At 41.4% G+C, this 23,041-nt stretch overlaps 1 protein-coding gene across 3 annotated transcripts in view; it reads right to left on the bottom strand.

The window, feature by feature from the left end:
• spg11 (SPG11 vesicle trafficking associated, spatacsin) overlaps positions 1 to 23,041 on the bottom strand; it is a 165,635-nt gene that overhangs the window by 56,913 nt on the left and 85,681 nt on the right. For all 3 annotated transcript variants that reach the window (XM_084334705.1, XM_084334706.1, XM_084334707.1), the window contains exons 20-24: positions 22,453 to 22,519; positions 20,909 to 21,071; positions 18,607 to 18,815; positions 14,659 to 14,767; positions 422 to 581 (exon numbers count right to left, since the gene is read on the bottom strand). In XM_084334705.1, the coding sequence (XP_084190831.1) occupies positions 422 to 581; positions 14,659 to 14,767; positions 18,607 to 18,815; positions 20,909 to 21,071; positions 22,453 to 22,519 (708 nt within the window). The remainder of the gene's footprint in view (positions 1 to 421; positions 582 to 14,658; positions 14,768 to 18,606; positions 18,816 to 20,908; positions 21,072 to 22,452; positions 22,520 to 23,041) is intronic.

The raw sequence follows: 23,041 nt of genomic DNA, 5'->3' as shown, positions 1-23,041 counted from the left end.
AAGATGGTGACGCAATGGGGGGCGTCTTCAGAATTGCGCACTCTGGGAGCTGGTATCAGAAAGTATCGTCTTCAGGCTGCCAGAATGCAGTTCCGTGTGGCAGAACGGTGCAAACGATCAAATACTTTGCGTAAAACGACAAAAATCGTTTTAGTCTGGACATGAAACGTATTCAAAAACTTATTAAAAAAACGCCACAAATACACTAGTCTAACCATGGCCTAAGATAACGGGTCATTACTGCTGGGGGGTAGCTGTGAGTGAGATAACAGGTCATTACAGCTGGGGGGGTAGTTGTGAGTAAGATAACGGGTCATATACCTGCTGGGGGGGGGGGGGGGAGGGTAGCTGTGACTGTGAGTAAAATAAAGGGTCATTACAGCTGGTGGGGTAGTTGTGAGTAAGATAACGGTTCATATACCTGCTGGGGGGGGTAGCTGTGCATCTGGACGAAGAGCAGGAAGTGGAGCCACTGTCCGCTTGCAGCACAGTCACACAGGTACACAGAGCTCAGGGGCAGACTGTGGAGCTGGCAGAACTGCACTGGTACAGCCCACTCCTGACCCGCCTCATAGGACCACCTGGTGACAAGAGCAGTGTTACAGAACACCTGCCAAATTCAGCATTCAGTCATGTTGTGTGTGTGTTTTTTATTGACTACATGCCCAAAAGCAGTTAACATCTGAATACAGTTGATTGTAGTTAAACTATCACCAAACTACAGCAAACTGTAGCTAAGCTAGTAACTGAGCTGAAGTAAGTTAAAGGTGCTATAGATAACATTCAGCCACTAGATGTCGGCCAAGAGAACCAGCATGTCATTTATCCAATCAGGTGCATTCTACATGGGGAAATGGGAAGTAGGGCAACATGTAAACAACAACATACATTGGTATAAATTAACACTTTAATCGCCAAAAACGCTGGGCAGCGTCTTTCCCCGCCATGCTCATTCTGCCGAAGACGCTGGACAGCGTCTTTGATATCAATATTTCAAAACTGTGATCGAAATCATATTTCTCCCCCGGAGACATGATAAGTACTGTTGAGCCCCTCTCAACTCTCCAACGGTTCAAGAGCGCCATCTGGTGGCCGATCGGCGGATCGCCCAAACAGGAAGTGATGCGGATGAAGTGGTGCTCACCCATATTTCGTCCGGGCACTCGCTATCGTTAGCGGGACTCCATCTTGACACACTGGACATCGATCGGTTGCAAATAACTCGATAAACAACATGATTTGGACGTATATACTATTGTAACTGAGGGGTACAATTCCCTGACTGTATTACTAGATATGATACTTACTACCACTACCTTTGTACTTAATATTCGGCCACCCAGTACACGGCATAAATATATTATCATAAACACTCTCACGTAGATGAAACGGATCCAACACAAATGTACGAAGTCGAAGTATGCGTTTATTACTACACAGCAATGGTGTGTAGAGCAAGCACGTAATCACTTAATTACATTTATGAATTGAAATAGTATGCACTTTTATGGCAAAGAGTATTCGTCGGTATATCAATAGAGAATGTCCAATCTCTGATGGCGCAGGTGGTAAATATACGACCTGGAATAGTTAAGGAATAACAGCAATGATACTTTAATGATTATATGACTGGATACACTAAGGGGGGGTTAATCCGGTCGCTTGTAAGCCGACAGGAGTAGGAGGGGGGGGGGGTAGAATCCGGCTGCCTCGTCCGGCCAAGGGTATCCCAGGTGAACCCACTGTAGTGCCGTTCAATGCGCCGGCGATCCTTGGACCACAGATGAAAGCAGGTGGACTCTTTGTGGGCCGGCTCTCTCCGGTCCACGGGGGAGAGACGTGAAGCGACCTCGTCTTGCAGAGCGTCTCCTCACCTTGCGTCCTCTCCAGGGGGGGGGGGTTCCAACACACGGCAGTGTCGGGGGTCTTTATCCATGGAATAATCAAAGTATACAAAGCATAATCCGTGCCTGGGAAGGCGGGCTGTCGTCGGTAGAATAATCCGGTATACAGGTCCACTCGCTCGTCGGCTCTGGGGCTCCTCGGGTGCAGCTTCACATGGGGTCAACCACCCTGGGTAAGCAGCCAGTTCTCTGCCCGAAACGATGGGGTACTGACTACGGTAGTATTCTCACCGCACGAAGCACTATATATTAACAGACTATTATTAGCTTAATAGACTACGTCCAACTCGACGATATAGTGCCAAATATGACTATTCAAATATCAATATACACGATGTCTCAATACCGATGGTAGGCGAACTTGGCCTTACTCCCACACGTGGCGTCGCGGGGAGGCTTTACGTCTGTGACTCTATTGGAGGGTAAGAAACTGGACTGAAAAGAAAGTCCTACTTTAGTAGCGCAGTATATATACGCACTATGAACAAATAGTCCCATTAGTGGTGCGGTAGCCAGATTCCTACGCGGAACTAGGACTTGTTCGTACATGTGGAGCGGTACGTTTGAACTGGGTCTGAGGGGTATGGCAGCCTGGCACCAAGGTCTCGACCAATAGTAGAATGGAGACTATTATGGGATGTTCAGTAGGCTAGAATGGATATTCAATGCATATTGTACAAGGAATATACAAGGGATATCAGGGAATATTAGAGAATATACAAATACAATTAAATATATATATATAAATAAATATATATATTCGGTTTAATCTGGCCCTTCACAACAACTATTATACAACCTGGAAATGGATCGGATATTTCTACATCCCATAATAGGAATATTTCAGTTCCACGCTCATCGTCCAACGGCGCGAGGAAGATACGGTAAGATCCAGCGTTATTTTTCAACGTGTTCGATACTAACTGCTCTAATGATCATATCACCCACACTAGATGAATGATATAACGTTGGCCACGGAATTATAAACGACCCCCCGCCCATCCGGTCAACATCAGATCATACTTAGAAGCACATCCAGTTGAAATTTTTTATCTCGCACAGATTCCTATCAAACTGTATTTCATCATCAATATAATGCATTTGGGGCTATAAATCAAGTTCTGGAGAAAGCTGCAGAAAACGATAAAAACATACTTATACTTTAGACCGTATTTTAGTATGAATATGTGAATGAAAAAGTATAACGTTGCTACACCCTGAACAATAGATATAGGACGTTGAATGGGCCATAGTAATGTCAATTTAGCAATACAATTTAAAAAGTTATAGCCCTGCAAAGAAGGGGAACTTCTCCATGTTAAATAGGGCTGGCAAGGGATGGTAAATTATGAATTTAACCCTGACGATCAAAGTGTTAATGGATTATTTTCTGGGGGGGAAAGCAATACTTTTATTCTGTACCTTTCTAAAAGTGGATCCGTGGATGTGTTATAAAAATATTTTAAAATAAAGGATAACTCTACAATACATACAATTTTATCTATAGCACCTTTAACACTTTGAGTGCCAGCCACGATAAACTCGTTAGTTCATGCCATGCGTTGAGTGCCAACCGACGAGAAATCTCGTTTTTAATCGTTATTTTTTTTATTACCGATTTCCATTCATTTTTCATCAATCTAGCCTCACGTTACCAGTGGGGATCTGTCTGAGCTCGAACAGGGAAAATACTGCCCCCTATCATCTCTCCGGATGGTATTGCACCCCATTGGATTGGACTGAATGAAATGGATGGGAAAAAAAGAGTCCGGATTCCACATTTTACTTGTCAGGCATGTAACCGGAGAGGATCCCAGTCATTGCCCACCATCAGAACAGCGTGGAATAAGGCGGTTAGGTGGCCGAGCGGAGATTGCGTTCGTCACCAGCCCCGGAGCTGTGAGCTGGATTCGCCTGTTCGAATCCAGCTCACAGCTCCGGGGTTGTCACCAGCTTGGCTGGCCGTCTGCACTAATACAATTGGCTGTATTAGAGGGTGGGAGAAGCTGGCGGGGTGGGTCCGGGTCGTTGTAAACAGCGACTCCTACAGTTCGGTCGGGGCGCCTGCTAAGCGCGGATAGGACTCGAGGGGGATAGTGTGGTCCTCCCACACGCTACGCCCTCTCGATGAGAATCCGCGCTGCCAGGTGAAAAGAAGCGGTGATTGGCTGGACGTGTGTCGGAGGAAGCACGTGGTAGCCTCCACTCTCCCAGATGATCTGACTGTGGGGGGTAAGTGCGCAGCGACCAGGAGGGGACTGGGAATTGGCATACGACTAACATTGGGATGGGAGAAAATCGGAGGAAAAATGGAGGGGGAAAAAGACCAAAAAAAAAAAAAAAAAACAGCGTGGAATATGTCTTTCGACCACCCAGCGTTGGATCAATAAACGCGATCGATATTTGGAATGGCGATCAGGAATTGGAATAATCTTTTTGGAGAACATCTGATCTGAGGTAAGGAATCTATTTTACCAGTCTTGGGATAATCAGAGCTCTTTTCAGCGTGTCCCATATGTGTGTGTGTGGCTGTGAGTGTGTGTGTGTGTGCTGATCAGGAAATAAGATAATCGAGTACACATATACTATCGATAATCTAGCGTTTATTTGAAAACGATTCATAAATAGGCCGAAAAATTACAACGTGTTTTGTGTATTCCAGTGTATTCCAGTAAAGGGCGATTATCACAGAATCTTCAGACATTTTCAGAAACGTTCAAAAAACAAGCGTTTTTTTAAAATGGTATAAAACAGAAATGAACCGATTAAAAAACAATCCGTTTCGACAATGTTGACTGCAAACAAGTCATTGATAAGCGACGGCCATATTAGACACATAGCCATAATTTAAGATATAGTTTATGCGTTCGCAAATATGAGAGCTCTATCATTGAAGTGGGTGGTGGCACGCAACGGGGTAAATAGGACACGGAGGCCGGCACTCAGTGTTAAAACAGCAATGGTAATAGAATAACACACAGCACAACATAACATACAGCTCCTTGGTCTTGTCAATGTTGAGAGGGAGGTTGATCACCCTGCACCATTGTGCCAGGTTGTCAATCTCTTTCCTGTAGGCTGTTTCGTTGTTATTGGTGATTAGGCCTACCACTGTTGTGTCATCAGCAAACATAATCACCATTTTGGAGCGGTGTGTTGTGGGTGTACAGGGAGTAGAGGAGGGGGCTCAGGACACATTGGGGGGCTCCTGTTTTGAGGATCACAGGGGCTGAGGTGTTGGGTCCCATCCTCACCACCTGGCAATGGTCTGACAGGAAGTCTAGAATCCAGCTGCACTGGTTGGGGTTGAGTCCTAGGTTCCTGAGTTTGGTGTTGAGTCTAGTGGGGACTATGGTGTTGAATGCTATGCTGAGCTATAGTCAACGAACAGCATTCTCACATTCTTTTCCTACAGGTCAAGGCTCCAGACTAACATTTTACACTAGTGGCAGTAGAACATAATTTGGTTGCACAGAAAATGTGTCCCCTCTATCATGAACGAGATATATGGAGTTGCAGCAATTTTCTTAGCGGTCCCCTTTTTCAGTGTGTCTGAAATAACCCAGATAACTTGTGCACAGGCCGTATCATTGCTATATGTTGGGTTTACATTCAACCTATTCTTATTTTGGAGCAGTATCTGTGACTTCAATTTAGTGAACGGCATTTCCTCCTTAGCAATGTTGTAGCTGTGTTGAACTTGATGATCATCTCTATCTCCTCCTGCAATCGGTTGGCCACATCTTGTGCCCCTTTCGGACCTGCACTGGACTCCTGGGCCCTCATTTATCAATGCTGCGTACGCACAGATATGTGCGTAAACCGTGCATACGATCATTTCTATGCAAAGTGTGGGATTTATCAAAATGAAAGTGTGCTTGAGATTGTGCGTATATCCAAGCGGTAGAATATGAAGACTGCAACATGAGATGGACTTTCATGTAGGGATGTCCCGATCCGATCACGTGATCGGGATCGGCGCCGATCACGTGCTTTTCAGAGGATCGGGGATCGGAAAAAAATAATAAAAATCGGCAGTCAAAAAAAAAATTATTCAACAAACATGACCATGTCCACGTCTTAAACTCATACAGAGGCCTTAGTTTTGGTTTTAAATTACATAGAATATATCATCATTAATGTATTTATTGTCACACAGAGCAGAATAATTGTCCACAACAAACACATTCCCTTTAATTTACACCGTTGCAACAAACACATTCCCTTTAATTTAGACCGGTGTTCTGCCACAACAACACGTCGCTCCCGAAACACGGTTAATATCCACTGACTTGAGCAGCTAGACTTAATGTCAGAGGTTTGGAACTAAGCATTTTAAAATAGAAAGTCAAGCCAGTTGCAATGTTTGCAAGGAGGACAGGCTGGAGGCGAAGTTTTCAGACTAACTTTTCACCTGGAGGATAACGTCAATTATTTGCTGTGACTGAGGATTATCGTCTGCGTTTCAGACCAGAATGGACCATTACGTAAGTCGAACACTGAATGTATACTAATGTGCAAACATATATTGAAACTTTTAATATTTCTCATATGAAGCAGAAGCACATTTCTCAGGGTGAATGTAATAACAAACGCCTCCGCGCTCGCGCCCCGGACTATAGGCAACAGAGGGGCTTGTCTCGCTCCGCCAGTTTGACTAAAATGCGTCAAAATTGATTACTAATGTGAAAGATCGGATCGGAAACGATCGGATCGATAGATATTTAAAATCACATGATCGGGATCGGATCGGGAGCAAAAAAAGGCGATCGGGACATCCCTACTTTCATGCATTAGTTTCAACACTGACGTGTTCTGTATGACCCGTAATTCATTATAGTTAATTGTAAAATAGCGTCAGTAGTGTAATTATCGTCAAACCCTATAAATAGCATTTGGAATAAGTCTTTCTTTCCAAATGAATGCAGCATGGTTTATCTATATAGTGTTATCGGAATACTACGAGGTGCGCTGACTGCGCTCCGCTGGGTGCTGTTTTCAGAGATAGGGCAGTCTATTTGCAGAGAGAACATAATATTAACTAGAGTCCGCTACCCGAGACACATTCTCCTTGATTTGTACCGCAATTTGGGACCCAAATTGGAGCGTGGAACAAAACGCACAAATGCCATCCCCATGCACATTCAAGTCCTCTCCACCCTCGGGTCTTTGGCCACTGGCACAGTCCATCGTGATATATTGGAGATGGATCGAGCAATAGACTGTTACTGTAGTGTACTACCCATGTAGCTGTCAAAGCTCCATCACAAATGCAGTTATGTGAATAGAAAGGGATTCCACTCAGTCAATGTTGCGATGCGCATTTGGCTGATACAGTACATGTCGTTGCTGGTGACCGGGAGGAAGGCAGGTATTGAATTAAATTGTAATGTTATTACTGGGGTATCTGTAATTAAAATATCGCTTATATGCAGGTGATCAGGGTTATCCACTGAAGCCATAGTTAATGACTCTGACCAACAACCCAACGAACGACCCAATAGGAGTGCAATTATAATGGGCTCACGCGGGCAGACGCAGAACACCCACCTCCAAACGCAATTAAATATTGTTTAAAATAAAAAGCAAAATACTATTATTTTGTGTCATGTTTCCAAATAAGATTGGTCACAACGAAATGCTTTCTAGCTTCAATTTGTTGGTTAGAATAGAAACTTCACTGAGAGCGAGATTGATCACGGAGGAGTGGACTCGCTCTCAGTGAAGTTTCAAGTCCGATTAGTCCATTATTCTACATTCCATGGGGATGTTTCATTACCATTATATGGTTAATTGGGGGCGGTTCAGTATGCAAATGCTTACAATCATGCACGAGCATAGATGGTAAGAACATTGATATTTATCAACACAGAGTGTGTGTACGACCTGTGCACGCACGGTTGATAAATCCTGATTTTTCTGTGCGTAGAGACATTCTAAATTCCGTGCTTAGGAACGAAAATAGACCACTTTCTATGCATTATTGATAAATGAGGGCCCTGGCCTCAACCGCACAGCAATCGGAAGGGCTGTATGTCCAAACGCACCCTAGTTCTCACCCTGGTTCTCTAATGTGTTGTCAACGTTGTTTAGATAAAGGAACAGTGTCTGGTCTCGAGCCAGATGCACTGGTGATCTTGTACATTGGTTATCATTCAGACAACTTAGAAATAAATGCACCTCAGCTGTGAGAAAAGCCAAAACAATCTATTATCTAGACTTAATTACTATCTCATATTCAAACCTGGCAAAATTCTGGAATAATAGTTAACTCAAACAAAAACAAAACAACTAGTTCCCTGCCTACACAGATAATTAGTCTTGCCTTTAACAGGCACTTCACAAAGGCCGGCCATTTATTTGATAGAAACTATACAGGGCCCCCTCTTGTTGATACTGTTACTGATTGATCCTAAGTGCTCTATTAGAGAAGACAATTTAGATAATCTTTTAAATAAAACTGGCTGCCCCAGTTATTAATAATTAACGTACATTTTTTATTTCTCCATTGCCACAGGGAGTTTTCCTCTAGTTTGGAAATCTGCCAGGGTGATTCCCCTGCACAAAGGAGGTCATAGGGATAATTTGGACAACTATTGTCCTATTCTCAGGCTACCATGCTTAGCAAAAGTTATTTCTCTCAAATCACTCAATACTAAGTCCACAATCTGCACAACTTTAGCCACCACATTGATTACTAATGATGTAATTTTGGTTTTAGAAAAGAGAAAACACTGTGCTGCTCTCTTTATAGATCAATTTAAAGGGCTATCTAGTATTGTCTTGGATAGTGGTGCATGTGATTGGTTTCAGGATTATCTTCTAGGTGTCAGTGTGTGAAATCGGGTCCTGCTCAATCTGAATTCTTGTCCATAACTAAACACTAAACACAAGGCTCAGTGTTGGGTCCTGTCCTTTTTACTCTTTATATTAATGATATTGTTTCTTCTTTGAATGACTGTCATGACCCTTTGCATGCAGACGATACTATTGTGTACAATATCGCTGACACTGTTCAGTTGGCCACTGAGAACTTTTGTTTAATCTTCTTCAGGATGCTTTTATCCATCCTAAATTGTGACTTGGCACAGTCAAACCCGCCTTGTTACAGTTGTCACGCACCCTTAAAAATAGGTAGAAATTAATAATCATAATAACTTAGTTTTATATAGCACCTTACAAAAGGCCCAAGGTCGCTTTACATAGGGGGGGGGGACAAACAAAAGTAACAAACATAGTGGACAGACACAACATACTAGTGTTGTCACGATACTGGAATTTCGACTTCGATACGATACCTTGAAAAGTATCGATACTTCGATACCATTTCGATACCAAAAAAATTATAATAATAATAATAATAATTTTTTAGCTTTTGTTGCTGGTTGATTCTCCTCAGCTTCTCTCTGGTACTATAAGATAAGATAAATATAACACTTTTAAAACCCTTTGTTTATCTTTAGATCACACATTTAAAAATAACTAAATTATCTAATCTAAATCAAACCCCTCTTAAAAACAAAAACCTGTTTAACCTAGCCATCTATAAAACATCATGCTAAAACTGAAACAAACTCCCCTAAAGAAAGAAATACATAGCAAACATGACTCAGTTATGCAATAGTGCTGCTGCTTTTTATTTGGTTAAAACAACAACAATTTTCATGTGAGAGAGAGAGAGAGAGAGAGAGAGAGAGAGAGAGAGAGAGAGAGAGAGAGAGAGAGAGAGAGAGAGATATGCTCGGAGCATTTATTAACGTTACATTTTCAACAAGATTGCTGCTCATTAAACACTTCGAGTTCATACGTGTACTAGTGTAGTATGAATGAACTCGACCTAACGTTGAAAACGGGGTAACGTTATGTCGAGTTCATACGTGTACTAGTGTAGTATGAATGAACTCAACCTAACGTTGGAAACGGGGTAACGTTATGTCGAGTTCATACGTGTACTACTAGTGTAGTATGAATGAACTCGACCTAACGTTGGAAACGGGGTAACGTTATGTCGAGTTCATACGTGTACTAGTGTAGTATGAATGAACTCGACCTTACGTTGGAAACGGGGTAACGTTATGCCGAGTTCATACGTGTACTAGTGTAGCAGTGGAGGCTGCTGACCAAATTTTTAGGTGAAGCACAAATTATTATATTATATTATATATTAAATTATATTTTTAAAACATCCCCCACTGTGTGTCAGTGGTCAGTGGACACAGATGAAAACATATTAACATTAGGTGACAGCGCACCTGACCAGATGAAATCATATTAGGCGACAGCGCACCTGACCAGATGAAATCATATTAGGTGACAGCCCACCTGACCAGATCAAAACATATTAAGTGACAGCGCACCTGATCAGATCAAAACATATTAGGTGACAGCGCACCTGATCAGATCAAAACATTTTAGGTGACAGCGCACCTGACCAGATCAAAACATATTAAGTGACAGCGCACCTGATCAGATCAAAACATATTAGGTGACAGCGCACCTGACCAGATCAAAACATATTAGGTGAAGGTGACAAGGAAGCCACAGACTCATACCCCCCCGACACTCAACTAACCGCCTCGGACAGTCCTTCATACCAGTGGCCATCAGGCTCCACAACAGTGGGCAGCAACTGCTGCCAGACATCGACCTGGGACTTGTAGGAACCCAAGGAGGACAACTTACACTACCTTAGGCATACTGCACCTTATGTGGATACTGTGATACTGTGAATAATGAATAATGTATATTTCAGTTAGTTAGATAGTAAATTATAACACTACCTTATGCATACTGCACCTTATGTGACACTGTGAAAATATATTTCAGTTAGTTAGATAGTAAATTATATTGACCTATTTGTTTACACTGCTTGTGTTGTTTTCACTACCTGTACCCCCCCCCCTTCCCCCATGCTGCTATGATGCCTGAATTTCCCCAAGGGGATCAATAAAGGAATATCTTATCTTATCTTAAAAGGAAAGATGAAATTCCCTACCTGGGTTCAATCCTATAGAGGCAAATCATTCCTGTGACAAAATGGGATCCAATGTAATAAAACTAAGTCAACCAACGAACTAGATTCCTGTACCGGATTTCCTCTCTGGTAAACAAGAATACCTTGAAGACTCTAACAGGAGCACTCATTCAAGGGTACTACGACTATGCTTGCACCTCATGGTACCAAAGCACATCAAAGGCACTAAAAACAAGATTACAAACATCACAAAACAAACTGGTCAGACTACTGCTTGACCTTACTCCTAAAACCCACCTCACCCCTGCCCACTTTGACAACCTAGGATGGCTTAGAGTAGACGACAGAGTACAGCAACTTGCAATGGGCCTGGTCTACAAGATACACTACACCACTAAGATACCCATGTGCATGTCGGAATACTTCCCAAAGGTCAGTGAATACCACGACCACAACACCAGAGGGAGTTCCACAAATCATGTTCAACCCAGATAAAATAATTTAAAAAGTAAAAAAAAAAAAAAAAAAAAAAAAAATTAATAAAAAAAAATAGTCATAACTTAGAAATGAGATTGCATAGGTCTATGAATCGATATCGCGATTCTGTTTTGATTAATTGCCCAGCCCTACAGTGTGTACAGTAAGTTAGCTTGGTGATTATCATTGTGATGTAGGCTAAGCTGGCTAGCTACTGTTAGCATACAAGCTTTTACAAACACTAGCCTACTTACTTTTTCATCCACAACGTTTTTTCTGATCCAGATGCATAAGTCCACTTCTTCATGTTGCTCAGTTGCTGGTTTATACTTCGGTCCTAATGTTGGCGCAAAGTTTAATTTAGCCTGACTTTACTTGTTATAGCTGTACAGCTTACTTCTACTAAACAACAACTAAACTACTTCCTTGCTCTTTCAAACAGTCAAAATGGGTCCATCTGCAGGGTCGGAGGTTAGGTTTAGCTCTGGCCAATCTCAAGTTTCTCAAGTTTCTTTATTAGTTGTCATGCAGAAGTACAGAATACTTTTATACAAAATGCTTATTTCTGTTACATTTTGTATAAAAGTATTCTGTACTTCTGTATGACAACTAATAAAGAAACTTGAGAAACTTGAGATTGGCCAGAGCTAAACCTAACCTGCAGATGGACCCGTTTTGACTTTGCAATGCAGCAATCTCTGATTGGATTTGCAAGGCTGCCAATCATATTCAACCTCCATGTATTGGATGGCAAGGGCTGTCAATCATTCAATCCTCCATTCAATGGCAAGAGTTTAACTGCACAGACCGTGCTTAGACGAAGTTAATAGCCTATTTCGATTGGCTGTTATTTATTATTTATATAACATTGGGTCACACCTGTGAAGTTTTCTTCACGAATAATTACTGCAGTCATTACTGCAGTGCAGGCCTGCTCAGAGCTGTCAATTTTGGCCATTTTTTAAAAAGAAAAAATTCACTGGAATTTTTTTACAGAGGAAAACTTTTCTAATAAAAAAATATAAAATAATAATATTTTTTTTTTATATATATATAAATAAAATAAATTTATATATATATGTAAATTAATAATAATTATGAATTATGAGTGAATTTGTGTTTCACGTGTTGTCATAGAGAAACCTCCACTGTAGTGTAGTATGAATGAACTCGACCTAACGTTGGAAACGGGGTAACGTTATGTCGAGTTCATACGTGTACTAGTGTAGTATGAATGAACTCGACCTAACGTTACTCCGTTTCCATGAAGTAATTATAAAGGTGGCCAGCTAGCTAGCATAAACTAACGGAGCTAACGGACGGAGCTAACGGACTAGCTAACGTTAGCTAATAGCTTTGTTTACAAACTGAAGACAGGTCTGATGCGTCTGTGAGGGGGAGGAGGCTGCAGCAGCTTGTGTCTGTTGGTCTCTGAGGAGGAGGGGCCAGTGTGCTCTGCAACAGCGTGTCTGTCTGTCAACAACTTGCGGGAGCAAGCCAGCTGGTATCGATACTGCAGAAAGTATCGGTATTTCGGGAAATGAGTATCGAAACCGTTTTAAATATTCAGTATCGATATGTAGGTAAATTAGGGGTTAAAGGCCAAGTTGAAGAGGTGGGTTTTGAGGAGTTTTTTTGAATGAGTCCAGAGTTGGGGCGTTGCAGAGTTCTGTGGAGAGGGAGTTCCAGAGGGTGGGAGCTGCCACACTGAAAGCTCTGTCCCCAAAGGTCCGCAGTCTGGTTCGGGGAATGGAGAGCTGACCAGTGTCTGTGGATCGCAGGGACCGTGACTGAGTGTAGGGGTGGAGGAGGTCAGTGAGGTACTGAGGTGCCAGAGAGTGGAGGGATTTGTAAGTGAGCAGGAGGTTTTTTTTTGTTTTTTTTTAACTTTATTTTTTAGCGTTTATCGCTTTTCTGGTCAAGCATGACCGACAGATACAGGGTGAAACAGGATATAGAGCAGGGGAAGACATTCTGGCAAATGACGGCGGGTCCGGGAATCGAACTCGGATTGAGATAATTTGAGATAATTGAGATAAATTGAGATAATTCCAATTTTGAGTGCTTTGAAATAATTCTCTGTCTCCTTGCTAAACTTAATCCGACTTGCACATGTTAATTATTGTTAGATAGTCTGGCTGTATTATTTCCCACGCTGTGTGAAAAAACTACAATTTTGTCGGAGGGGAGTACAGTCTCCAGTTTCGATTACAGAGACGGGCAGAGATGACAGGTGGCACCAAATCCATTCCAAAGAAGAGACAACTGACATGGAACCAGGACTTTGTTGGTGGTGTGCAAATATGCAAAGAAACGTTTCTATTCATCCACGGGTAAGTTATTCATTGATATTATCACTCATATGTAGGGCTGCAACGATGAGTTGTTGATGAATGAATGAATGTTTGAAATATAAATAACGTCTCTTAACCCTCTAAAGCCAAGTATCATGCCCACACGACACTAGACGTGTTTTGCAAAACATTAAATATCATTGGAACCATTTGTGTTAAATTGTATCTGAATCGTGAGATTATTTTCTCCGTCGAAATTGAAATAGTATCTCTCCGTCACCTACAGGCTGGCTGGCAGTGTGCATATAATCTTGACATTTCTAGATTGGTCGTTGTCTCCAACGTGTGCTTGTGTATGAGCCTTGAGTGCAGCTTTGTTTTAGTGATGTTCATTACAGAGAAAACCTGTTCATAAAGGTAGGTAGTCCCATACATGCTCAAAACCTTTGCTGCCAGGGCTATCAATTTGGGTTATCCTGGCAAAAGATACCGATACACAATTTGCATGTTTTCACAAACTCACCCTTACATTATGGCTTTGAGGCTGATGCTATTTCGCTAGCAATAAGATAGTTAGCTTTCACTGCTGCATCACTCATCTCATCATTGGCTGCAGGTAAAAACTGAATGTTGTTTCAGGTCATTAATCTTATCTTTTCTCAGTTGTCCTTGCAAGCTGTCGTATTTTTGACAGGTGGATTGATGCCATCTGCAGTGTTCTCAGTGTTGTTGTGTTACAATCGCTACTCTTAACTCTTTACTTGTTTTATACAGTCTATCTATGCTCTTAAGGATACAGTGTGACCCCCAGTGGACTGATTAGGAATAGCAGTTACTTTTATTATAAAGCAAAGTTTTATAGAAAAATGCAATGTATGTCTTCCACACTTAGCAAAGTCATCTGGCGGGCCGAGTGAGACCCCCTGGCGGGCCGGAACTGGCCCGCGGGCCATAAGTTTGACACCCCTGGTGTAGTGGCTGGACTAGGTGGATGTTTGTCTCTACTGACCTGCTGAAGGCCTTGCGCTCCACAACATCCCTCACAGCAGCCTCCAGGTCAGCAAGCAGCTCCTCTGTGGCTTCTCTGTCTGCCTCCACCAGCTTACAGCCTTTATCCACTGGACACAGGTGCAGCAGAGAGGTAGTGTTGAACATTTGAGTGCATGTATTAAGGGTGTAATGATTTAATCCAACAGCAATTAAATTCCAATTGTTTAGACTACAATTTGATGCATCTTAAAATCGTAATTCTTTTAACTTTAGTTTGGTTTGATTTTGATTCATTTTGGAATGCTGTGTATTTGTGTATGATGCCTGCACCCATGCTAAAATTAAACTATCGTACAATGTTATGACATTTTATGATTTGGTTTATTATAAAATTATGCAAATAATGTACAGAGCTAAAGCAAAGTTACTCCCAGACGGTGTGCAAAGGGCTTTTTCAATACATGTAAGAAAATATGATTTGAGAGACGTTTGTAAATTTACTGTTCAAAAAGCTAAGGAATGGATTAAAAGGAGATGTATTTCTATTGTTGGGGTTAACTTGTGGAACTGATATACCGGTACATTTAAGAATGAGTCATTCACTTTTGGTTTTCAAAGAAATGGTTTGTAGCTATTTTTGAAGATTACAAATATGAAAATTCTTTTTTGTTATTTTCTTTTTTTAGAATACTGGAGTCTTAATTTAGTTAAGAATATAGGACAGGCATGTATAAGCATTAATCAAAAGATTGTTGAATGATTGTGCATATTGTATTGTGTGTGATGACTGAATAAAACTACCGTAATTCCTCTAATAGTAACCCCGGCTTGTATTTGTTTCAACTGTAGCGGGTACCAGGCTTGTATTAGGAGGAGGCCTGTATAAGAGGGAGGCCTATATTTCAAATTTTCAAACGGATCATAATGAATAAATCAACATTTTGTGTCAGTTTGAACCCAGTAAAATGTACTGGGTTCATTTATTGAAACCAAGTACTGTATGAAATAGTAAACAGTGCAATTACAGGTGGTCACTGGTCATTTCAACGTTTTCAAAGTGAAATCAAGTAACTAGCTCAGTATGCAGCTCAGTATATTAGTAACCCGGCTTGTATTAGGAGGCCGGCTTATAATTGCTTAGCTCAAGAGCGCACCCGGCCATTAATAGAGACCCGGCTTGTATTTGAGACCCGGTTACTATTAGAGGAATTACGGTACTACTACTATAGCCTGCACCCAGGGGCGGACCTTCCTACAGGCGATATAGGCGGTCGCCTAGAGCGCCACCCAGAGGGGGGCGCCAAAAAAAAATAAAAAAAAAATGTGTGCAGTTTTGGCGCCCCCCTCTATATCGGCAACCATTATTTTTACATAAAAAAAATTCAAACATAAGGGAAAATGAGCCAAAAATCTAAAACGGTCGGTCGGTCTGAGCCTCAGCTTTAGGTGTTCACAGTCAGAACATGCTAGAGCGCTGTGCATTGATGGGTATCGGTCAAGTGTTTATAGAATTGAGCGTTGAGGAAAGAAAGACTAACGTTAGAGAACTATGAAGAGGCAAAAGCCATATATAAAAATAAAAAAAAAATAAAAAGGAAAAAGGGCGCCAAATGCGCTAGGTCCGCCCCTGCCTGCACCCATACTCAAATTAAACTATCGTACAACTTAGGGCTGACCCCTATTAGTCGATTAGTCGACTAATCGGTCGAAAGGAGCCGTAGTCGACTGGCCAACCTCTTACTCGAATATATTAAAAAATAAAATTATTTTTTTATCATTCTTTCCAAAAGAAAAGAGGCCTAGAAGCGTGGCTAACGCTAATGGCACGCATACCATAGGCTAACTGCCTAAGAAAACAGACACAGAGGCACTGAAAGTGGATTTCACCCATCTAATGAACACACTAGACTAGACAAATATCAAGATGTATCCATCAGTGGACCAATTGCATGCATTTGCAGAGGACAAGAAGCCTTCAGTCGACTCCTTCAGACATTAAGCACCCCCCACAGCCCAAATGGAATGATAAAAAATTAAAAAAAATGTAAAATCAAAAAAGAAATTTTAAAAAATTATACTTTTTTTTTTGTTTTTTTTGTTGACCAATAGTCGACTAACGGCAAATTTTGGCCAATCATAGTCGACCATCCAAATCCTTAGTCGGGGACAGCCCTAGTACAACTATATGCCATGTACCTGTGTTGACCTTTACTGTAGTTAATGTTGGTCTGGGGTGTACCTGTGTTGACCTTTACTGTAGTTAATGGTGGTCTGGGATGTACCTGTGTTGACCTTTACTGTAGTTAATGTTGGTCTGGATTTGTGTCTTTGTTATAATAATAATAATAATAACTTTATTTGTATAGCACTTTTCATACAGAGGTTGCAGTTCAAAGTGCTTCACAACAGTAAAAAATACAGGCATGCGCGAGCATAGCAAGGTATGGTAAATCACAGTGTTTCACATTAGGATCTAGCATCCCAATAGGCTGTTTACAGTTTCATTCAGTAATACAAATAATAAAATAGTTAAAAATGATTAAGTTTAAAAATAGTCTAAAAATTATAAAATAGAACGGACGTACAACAACAGTAAAAAATACAGACATAAGTGAGCATAAAAATAAAAAATGTAAATAGCAAGGTTACAGTAAAAAGTGTGATAAGATTGTTCAATCAGATGAAAATGGTGCAGTTAGGAGAATCAACCTTGGCTAGGCGGTGAACACCATGTACCTAACTGGAATGTTAAACAACTTTGAAAAGATTTGTCAAAAGTCATCTTCTCCTCACAACAGAGCATCAAGTATTTGCCTGCATTACCCCACAGTGAAATGCCTGAGCAAAGAGATAGCTTAAAACCTGTCTTTTAAAGATGTCTAGCGAGTTGGCTTCTCTGATGTTTTGGGGTAGTTTGTTCCACAGTTTTGGGGCATAGTTGATAAAGGCTGCATTACCGATCCTCTTTTGACTGTTTCTGGGAGCCTCTAGTAGTCCAGCAGCTGATGATCGCAGTGTTCTTGCTGGTGTGTAATTTATTAGAGTGTTGGCGATGTAGCTAGGTCCCTGTCCATTTAGAGCTTTGTATGTAAGGAGAAGGACCTTAAAGTAAATTCTAAATGTTACAGGAAGCCAGTGTAAAGCAGCTAAGACTGGACTAATGTGCTCTCTCCTTTTGGTTCTAGTTAGCAGTCGGGCTGCAGAGTTTTGGATTAGCTGAAGCCTCTCTGTGGTTTTCTTAGGGAGACCTGTGAAAAGTGCATTACAGTAGTCTAACCGGCTAGATATGAATGCATGAATTAGCTTCTCAGCATCGTTCTGATTAATAAATGGTCGTACTTTTGCTATATTTCTGAGATGGAAGAACGATGTTTTCGTCACTTTGCTAATATGATAATTGAAGTTCAGTTCTGAATCTATGATAACCCCGAGACTAGTGACCTCAGATTTGATCCAAGGTTAGTCCTCCCAGGTTCTTTATTAATGTTTCTTTTTTAGTTTTGGGGCCGATAATTAGAATTTCAGTTTTGTTCTCGTTTAGTTTCAGGAAGTTCTTACTCATCCATTTATTTATTGCCAGTAAGCAGTCTGTAATGGAGCTAATCGCTGTATCATTTGGTTCAGCAGATATGTACAGTTGCGTATCATCCGCATAGCTATGGAAATCTACATTATGTTCTCTGATGATATCACCCAGCGGTAACATGTAAAGGGAGAAGAGTAAAGGACCTAAGCAACTCCCTTGTGCAACTCCATAGTTGTTGTCGTATATATCAGACATGTGATCTCCTAGTTTAACATAGAATTTCCTCCCTCTGATGTATGTTTTAAATGTTTGTTGACCTTTACTGTAGTTAATGGTGGTCTGGGATGTACCTGTGTTGACCTTTACTGTAGTTAATGTTGGTCTGGGTTTGTGTCTTTGTTGACCTTTACTGTAGTTAATGTTGGTATGTAGCTTTCTTACCCAGTGAGATGACATGGTTCCCTGCGCTACTCTCTCCATTGCTCTGGGTCCGGTGGTTGAGGATGAGGCCCAGTGCTTTCAGGTCCACCCTCAGTTTGAGGCTGCACACCCCCAGCAGCTGGCAGAAGCACACGCACGCTGCCGTGACGGAGGCTGTGTTGAAGTGTTGTATGGCGAGGCTATAGGTCTGCTCTGCTCCACGAGCAAGCCTGAAAACAAGGAGAAAGAGCATTCTGGTTATTTTCAAATGTTGTACGATGAAGGTCCGAGCAACAGAAAAGTTACTGTTTCAACTAGAATAAAGTAGATTTTTAACAAAGCGAGAGAGAGAGAGAGAGAGAGAGAGAGAGAGAGAGAGTCGCATCGCTCATGGACTCCAGTAGCACCTATAATCCTGATTCTTGAGAACCTTAGACAGTCGTCTGGTAATCCGGAGGTTTCCGAGTTCGATTCCCGCTCCTCCCGTGCAGAGTGTAGAAGTGTCCTTGAGCAAGACACTTAACCCCTAACTGCTCCCGATGAGCAGGTTGGACACCTTGCATGGTCGCCTCTGCCATCGGTGTGTAAATGGGTGAATGTAAGGAACAAATTGTAAAGCGCTCTGGATAAAAGCGCTATATAAATGCAATTTTTTTTATTGGTATAGGTAATTGACCTCTCCCTTTTATTCCACAGTGAGACTGGGACAGAGGAAGCTCACACACACAGACATCAAGAGAGCAGGCTGGAGAGCTGTCGTGCCTGTGGACAGTGTTCGGCTTTATGTGAATTCTATGATTCTATAATCTTATATTTCACTAATAAGGTAATTAACATTACATATCTCTTGTCGTGGAATTAACACAACATTATGCATACTTTTGACAATAAATAAAATCAAAAAATAATGTTTAAATCAATACCGATAATTTCCGATATCACATTTTAATGCCAATATCGGCCGATAATATCGGTAGGCCGATAATATCGGACATCCCTACTAATAACAGTTAAAATTGGTAAACAAACGTAATGCTGAAAATATACACTTTGACTGCTGATTTGATAGGTTTAGCGTCTTTACTGTTGGCTACATTTGAAGAAGAAGAAAAACGCAACATTAATTCATAGTCTGTAGACATGGTGACATGGCGTGATGTCATTTGCAGTCCACAAACATAATCAAATCAGCTTTATATGCTTGGCCTGGAAAGTGCTTTAGTTATAAATTAAGTATAGTGATGCGCCTCCTGATAAATGAAGTCAAGAGACAGCTGCCCGTCGGGCCGTTGTTGACTTTGCGCCTCCTGGCGGCATATAACAGAACAGCAACCTGGTTTCCTAATTCCCTAGCCTTCAATAAACCCTGATTCTCCCACACCCTAACTCACACACTCCCATTAAATTTTATCCTGCCCCCTCCCCCTTGTATCTCTTCTTGTGCTCCTCTGTCCCCTGTGTGCTATATTGTGCTTTGTGTTCCCCTATCCGTTTGTTGGCCTACTGTTCTCTGAATGTACCGTCTTGTCCTGTTGTGCCTTTTTCTATTTCTGTATTTGTGTATTTTTATATTATGACATTGATCTTATGCTTTGATTGTACAGCACTTTGGTTGGCTCTTGAGTTTTTAAACGTGCTTTATAAAAAAATTACTTGACTTTTCTACTAATTAATTCCCATACTGTGCCGACACCGTGTGACCACCGTGGCAAAATGGTAACGAGTACTAACTGAACCCAGGGGGTAGCAGTGGTGGTACCAACAGGGACTCTTTCCATGGAAAGCCAACCAGTACAACCAGTGTAAGCACTCGCCAGGATGGTGGAGTATCTTGCTATGATGCAGGAAAGGCAGGAGGGGGTTCAGCTGGAACAGCTCGAGGCGGCGTGGGAACAGTCAACTCTCCAAACTCAGGCTCTCCGTCGGCATAATGCAAAATGGAGCGCGAGACTGCAGGCCCATACCAACAGAGTGGTAATCAAAATCAGTGTGCATTCAGTAGAAAGCTATTCAACTGCAAGCTAGCCTAGCTTAGCACAACTTAGTGGAAGTGTATACGGATCAGCTAGCCTAGCTTAAAACTCTGGGTTGTTGGGTGTTTTTGACCAACAGCTAGGCTAGCTGGTCCATATCCACTTCCATTCATTTGTAAGTGCATTTCCCATGTTGGCGTGTTCCTTTATGTAATTTATGTACATAAGTATAAATGTGTGTGTTTAAATATGTATATATGCCTATATGTATATACTTTTGTATGTGGTTATACAGAAAATGCAGAAGAATAATGTAATGTTTCCTGATACAGTCCCGAGCCATACTCAACTGGAGCCTGGGGTCACTGCAGCCGGCCAAGTGCTGGATGAGGAAGGTGGCAAAGGCGAAGGAGGCTCGTCCGTGACGCAGGAAGTACAGGAAGTCCAGACTCTCCAGGAGAGCGTACCTGTTGACCAGGTGGGGGCTGGAGAAATGAGGCAGCTCACTCGTTTCTGTCCAAAAACAAGAAAAAAACAGACTATAACACATCCCATTTGAGTCTGGATCCGTATAAACATAGGATAAGACATTACTGTAGCTGCTTCTGAATTCATTGTATGTGTTACATCCCAATGTATATATTCCCCAGTGTGTGTCTCCATGTGTGTGTGTTCTCCATTTTGTTTCCTCCCTCCAGCCATTGTTCCCTTCCCCATTGGTCCCTGCCAGGCCAATCCTTCCATTATTGCAACACAGCAGTGATTGGTGGTTGGCTTTCCAGACTCTAACACTCAATCCACACCCCCCAATCATGGATCACCCCACACCTGTTAAAACATGGCTTTCTCCCTTCAGTCTTTCTCTCTCTCTGGCATGAGGCTAGGCCTAGTGTTATTCTGTGGCATTGTACTTTGATAATATCCCTTTTTGTTTATAGGCCTTTGTAATAGTGAAAGTGCCTTTGTGATTGTATGGCCGCAGAGAGAGCATTGTTAGCCAGTTAGTTGTTTTTGTATATATTCTGCTTTTGTTTCTGTATAATTAATGTGTTTTTCTCTCTTTCTCAGGAAGCACAGATGGGGTGAGCTGCCATTTCCTTTGAACATTGTTTTCTCCTGTTTTGGTTAGGTAAGAGTAGTTTAGGTAATGTAATCTCTTTTACCATAGATTCGATTGTGTTTATTTGGAGTATAGTGGTGTTTGTTTGTTGTTTTGGCCTGGGCTCACCCCTGAGCTACATGTGCTTCCTTTGCATCTACCAATAAATATCATTGTTGTTTACAAACGTGGTCCATCTTTTCTGTCAACCAACTGTTATGTTACAGCCCTTTACCCCTAGACTCACAGGGGTCGTAACAGTATGTATTACATAGATAAAGTATGTACATCATACTACATACTGTTCAGTACATGATTAGATTAGATTCAAATGTATCGTCATTATAGTACAGTACAACGAAAAGAGGTTTGGCATCCAACCAGAGCAAATGTAACAGTAAAGTGCAATAGTAATACTGTATACAATACTACAGGGTTGTAGTATTAATATGTACAGTGATACAGATATAAAGACACTCTGGTAGTAAGTCATACTGGCCAGCAGCGTAAATAGTAAGACTAGGTAAGGGATATGTACAGATATAGTATGAATGCCTGAATGCAGATATAGTATCTACAGATATGTAAAAAGGATTATATGCAGGTATGTACAGACAGATGTGGAGTGACCGTCGGTTCTGTGATAGTAAAGGGTTAACCTTCTGTCGTGTGGCAGTGAAATGGTTAACCGGCTGTCGGGTGGCAGTGAAAGGGTTAACCTTCTGTGTATTGTTGCAGTGAAAGGGTTAACCGTTTGGTAGTGCGGCAGTGAAAGGGTTAAGCTGAGGGACCTACCAGTTGAGCTGAGTGTATTGGCAGACTGCCAGCCAAAGAGCCTGGATGGGTCCAATGGATAGAGGGACTGAAACACAGGCATGGTTACAATAAAGACAAACAAGTAGACAAACCGCACCATTAGAATGCGTGTCCTCAGCAAATAGACACAGAGGTGAGTCTACTAAACTAAGAGTTTGCAGTGTATCACATGCTATACGTCAGTGTGTATATCACATATACGTCAGTGTGTATATATCACATGCTATACCTCCAAAATTGTATACTATTCACTAACCATGTGGTAAGAGTGAAGAGTGGGAACCGATTCAGATAAATATACTGACAGATAAATACAATGACAGACAAATACAATGACAGATAAATACACTGACAGATAAATATACTGACAGATAAATACACTGACAGATAAATACACTGACAGATAAATACAATGACAGACAAATACAATGACAGATAAATACACTGACAGATAAATACAATGACAGATAAATACACTGACAGATAAATATACTGACAGATAAATACAATGACAGATAAATATACTGACAGATAAATACACTGACAGATAAATACAATGACAGATAAA

The sequence above is a fragment of the Notolepis coatsorum genome, assembly GCF_963971535.1.
Source record: "Notolepis coatsorum genome assembly, chromosome: 18".
Lineage (NCBI taxonomy): Eukaryota > Metazoa > Chordata > Actinopteri > Aulopiformes > Paralepididae > Notolepis > Notolepis coatsorum.
The sequence above is the reverse complement of the archived record's forward strand: the minus strand, read 5'-3'. Positions and strand labels throughout refer to the sequence as shown.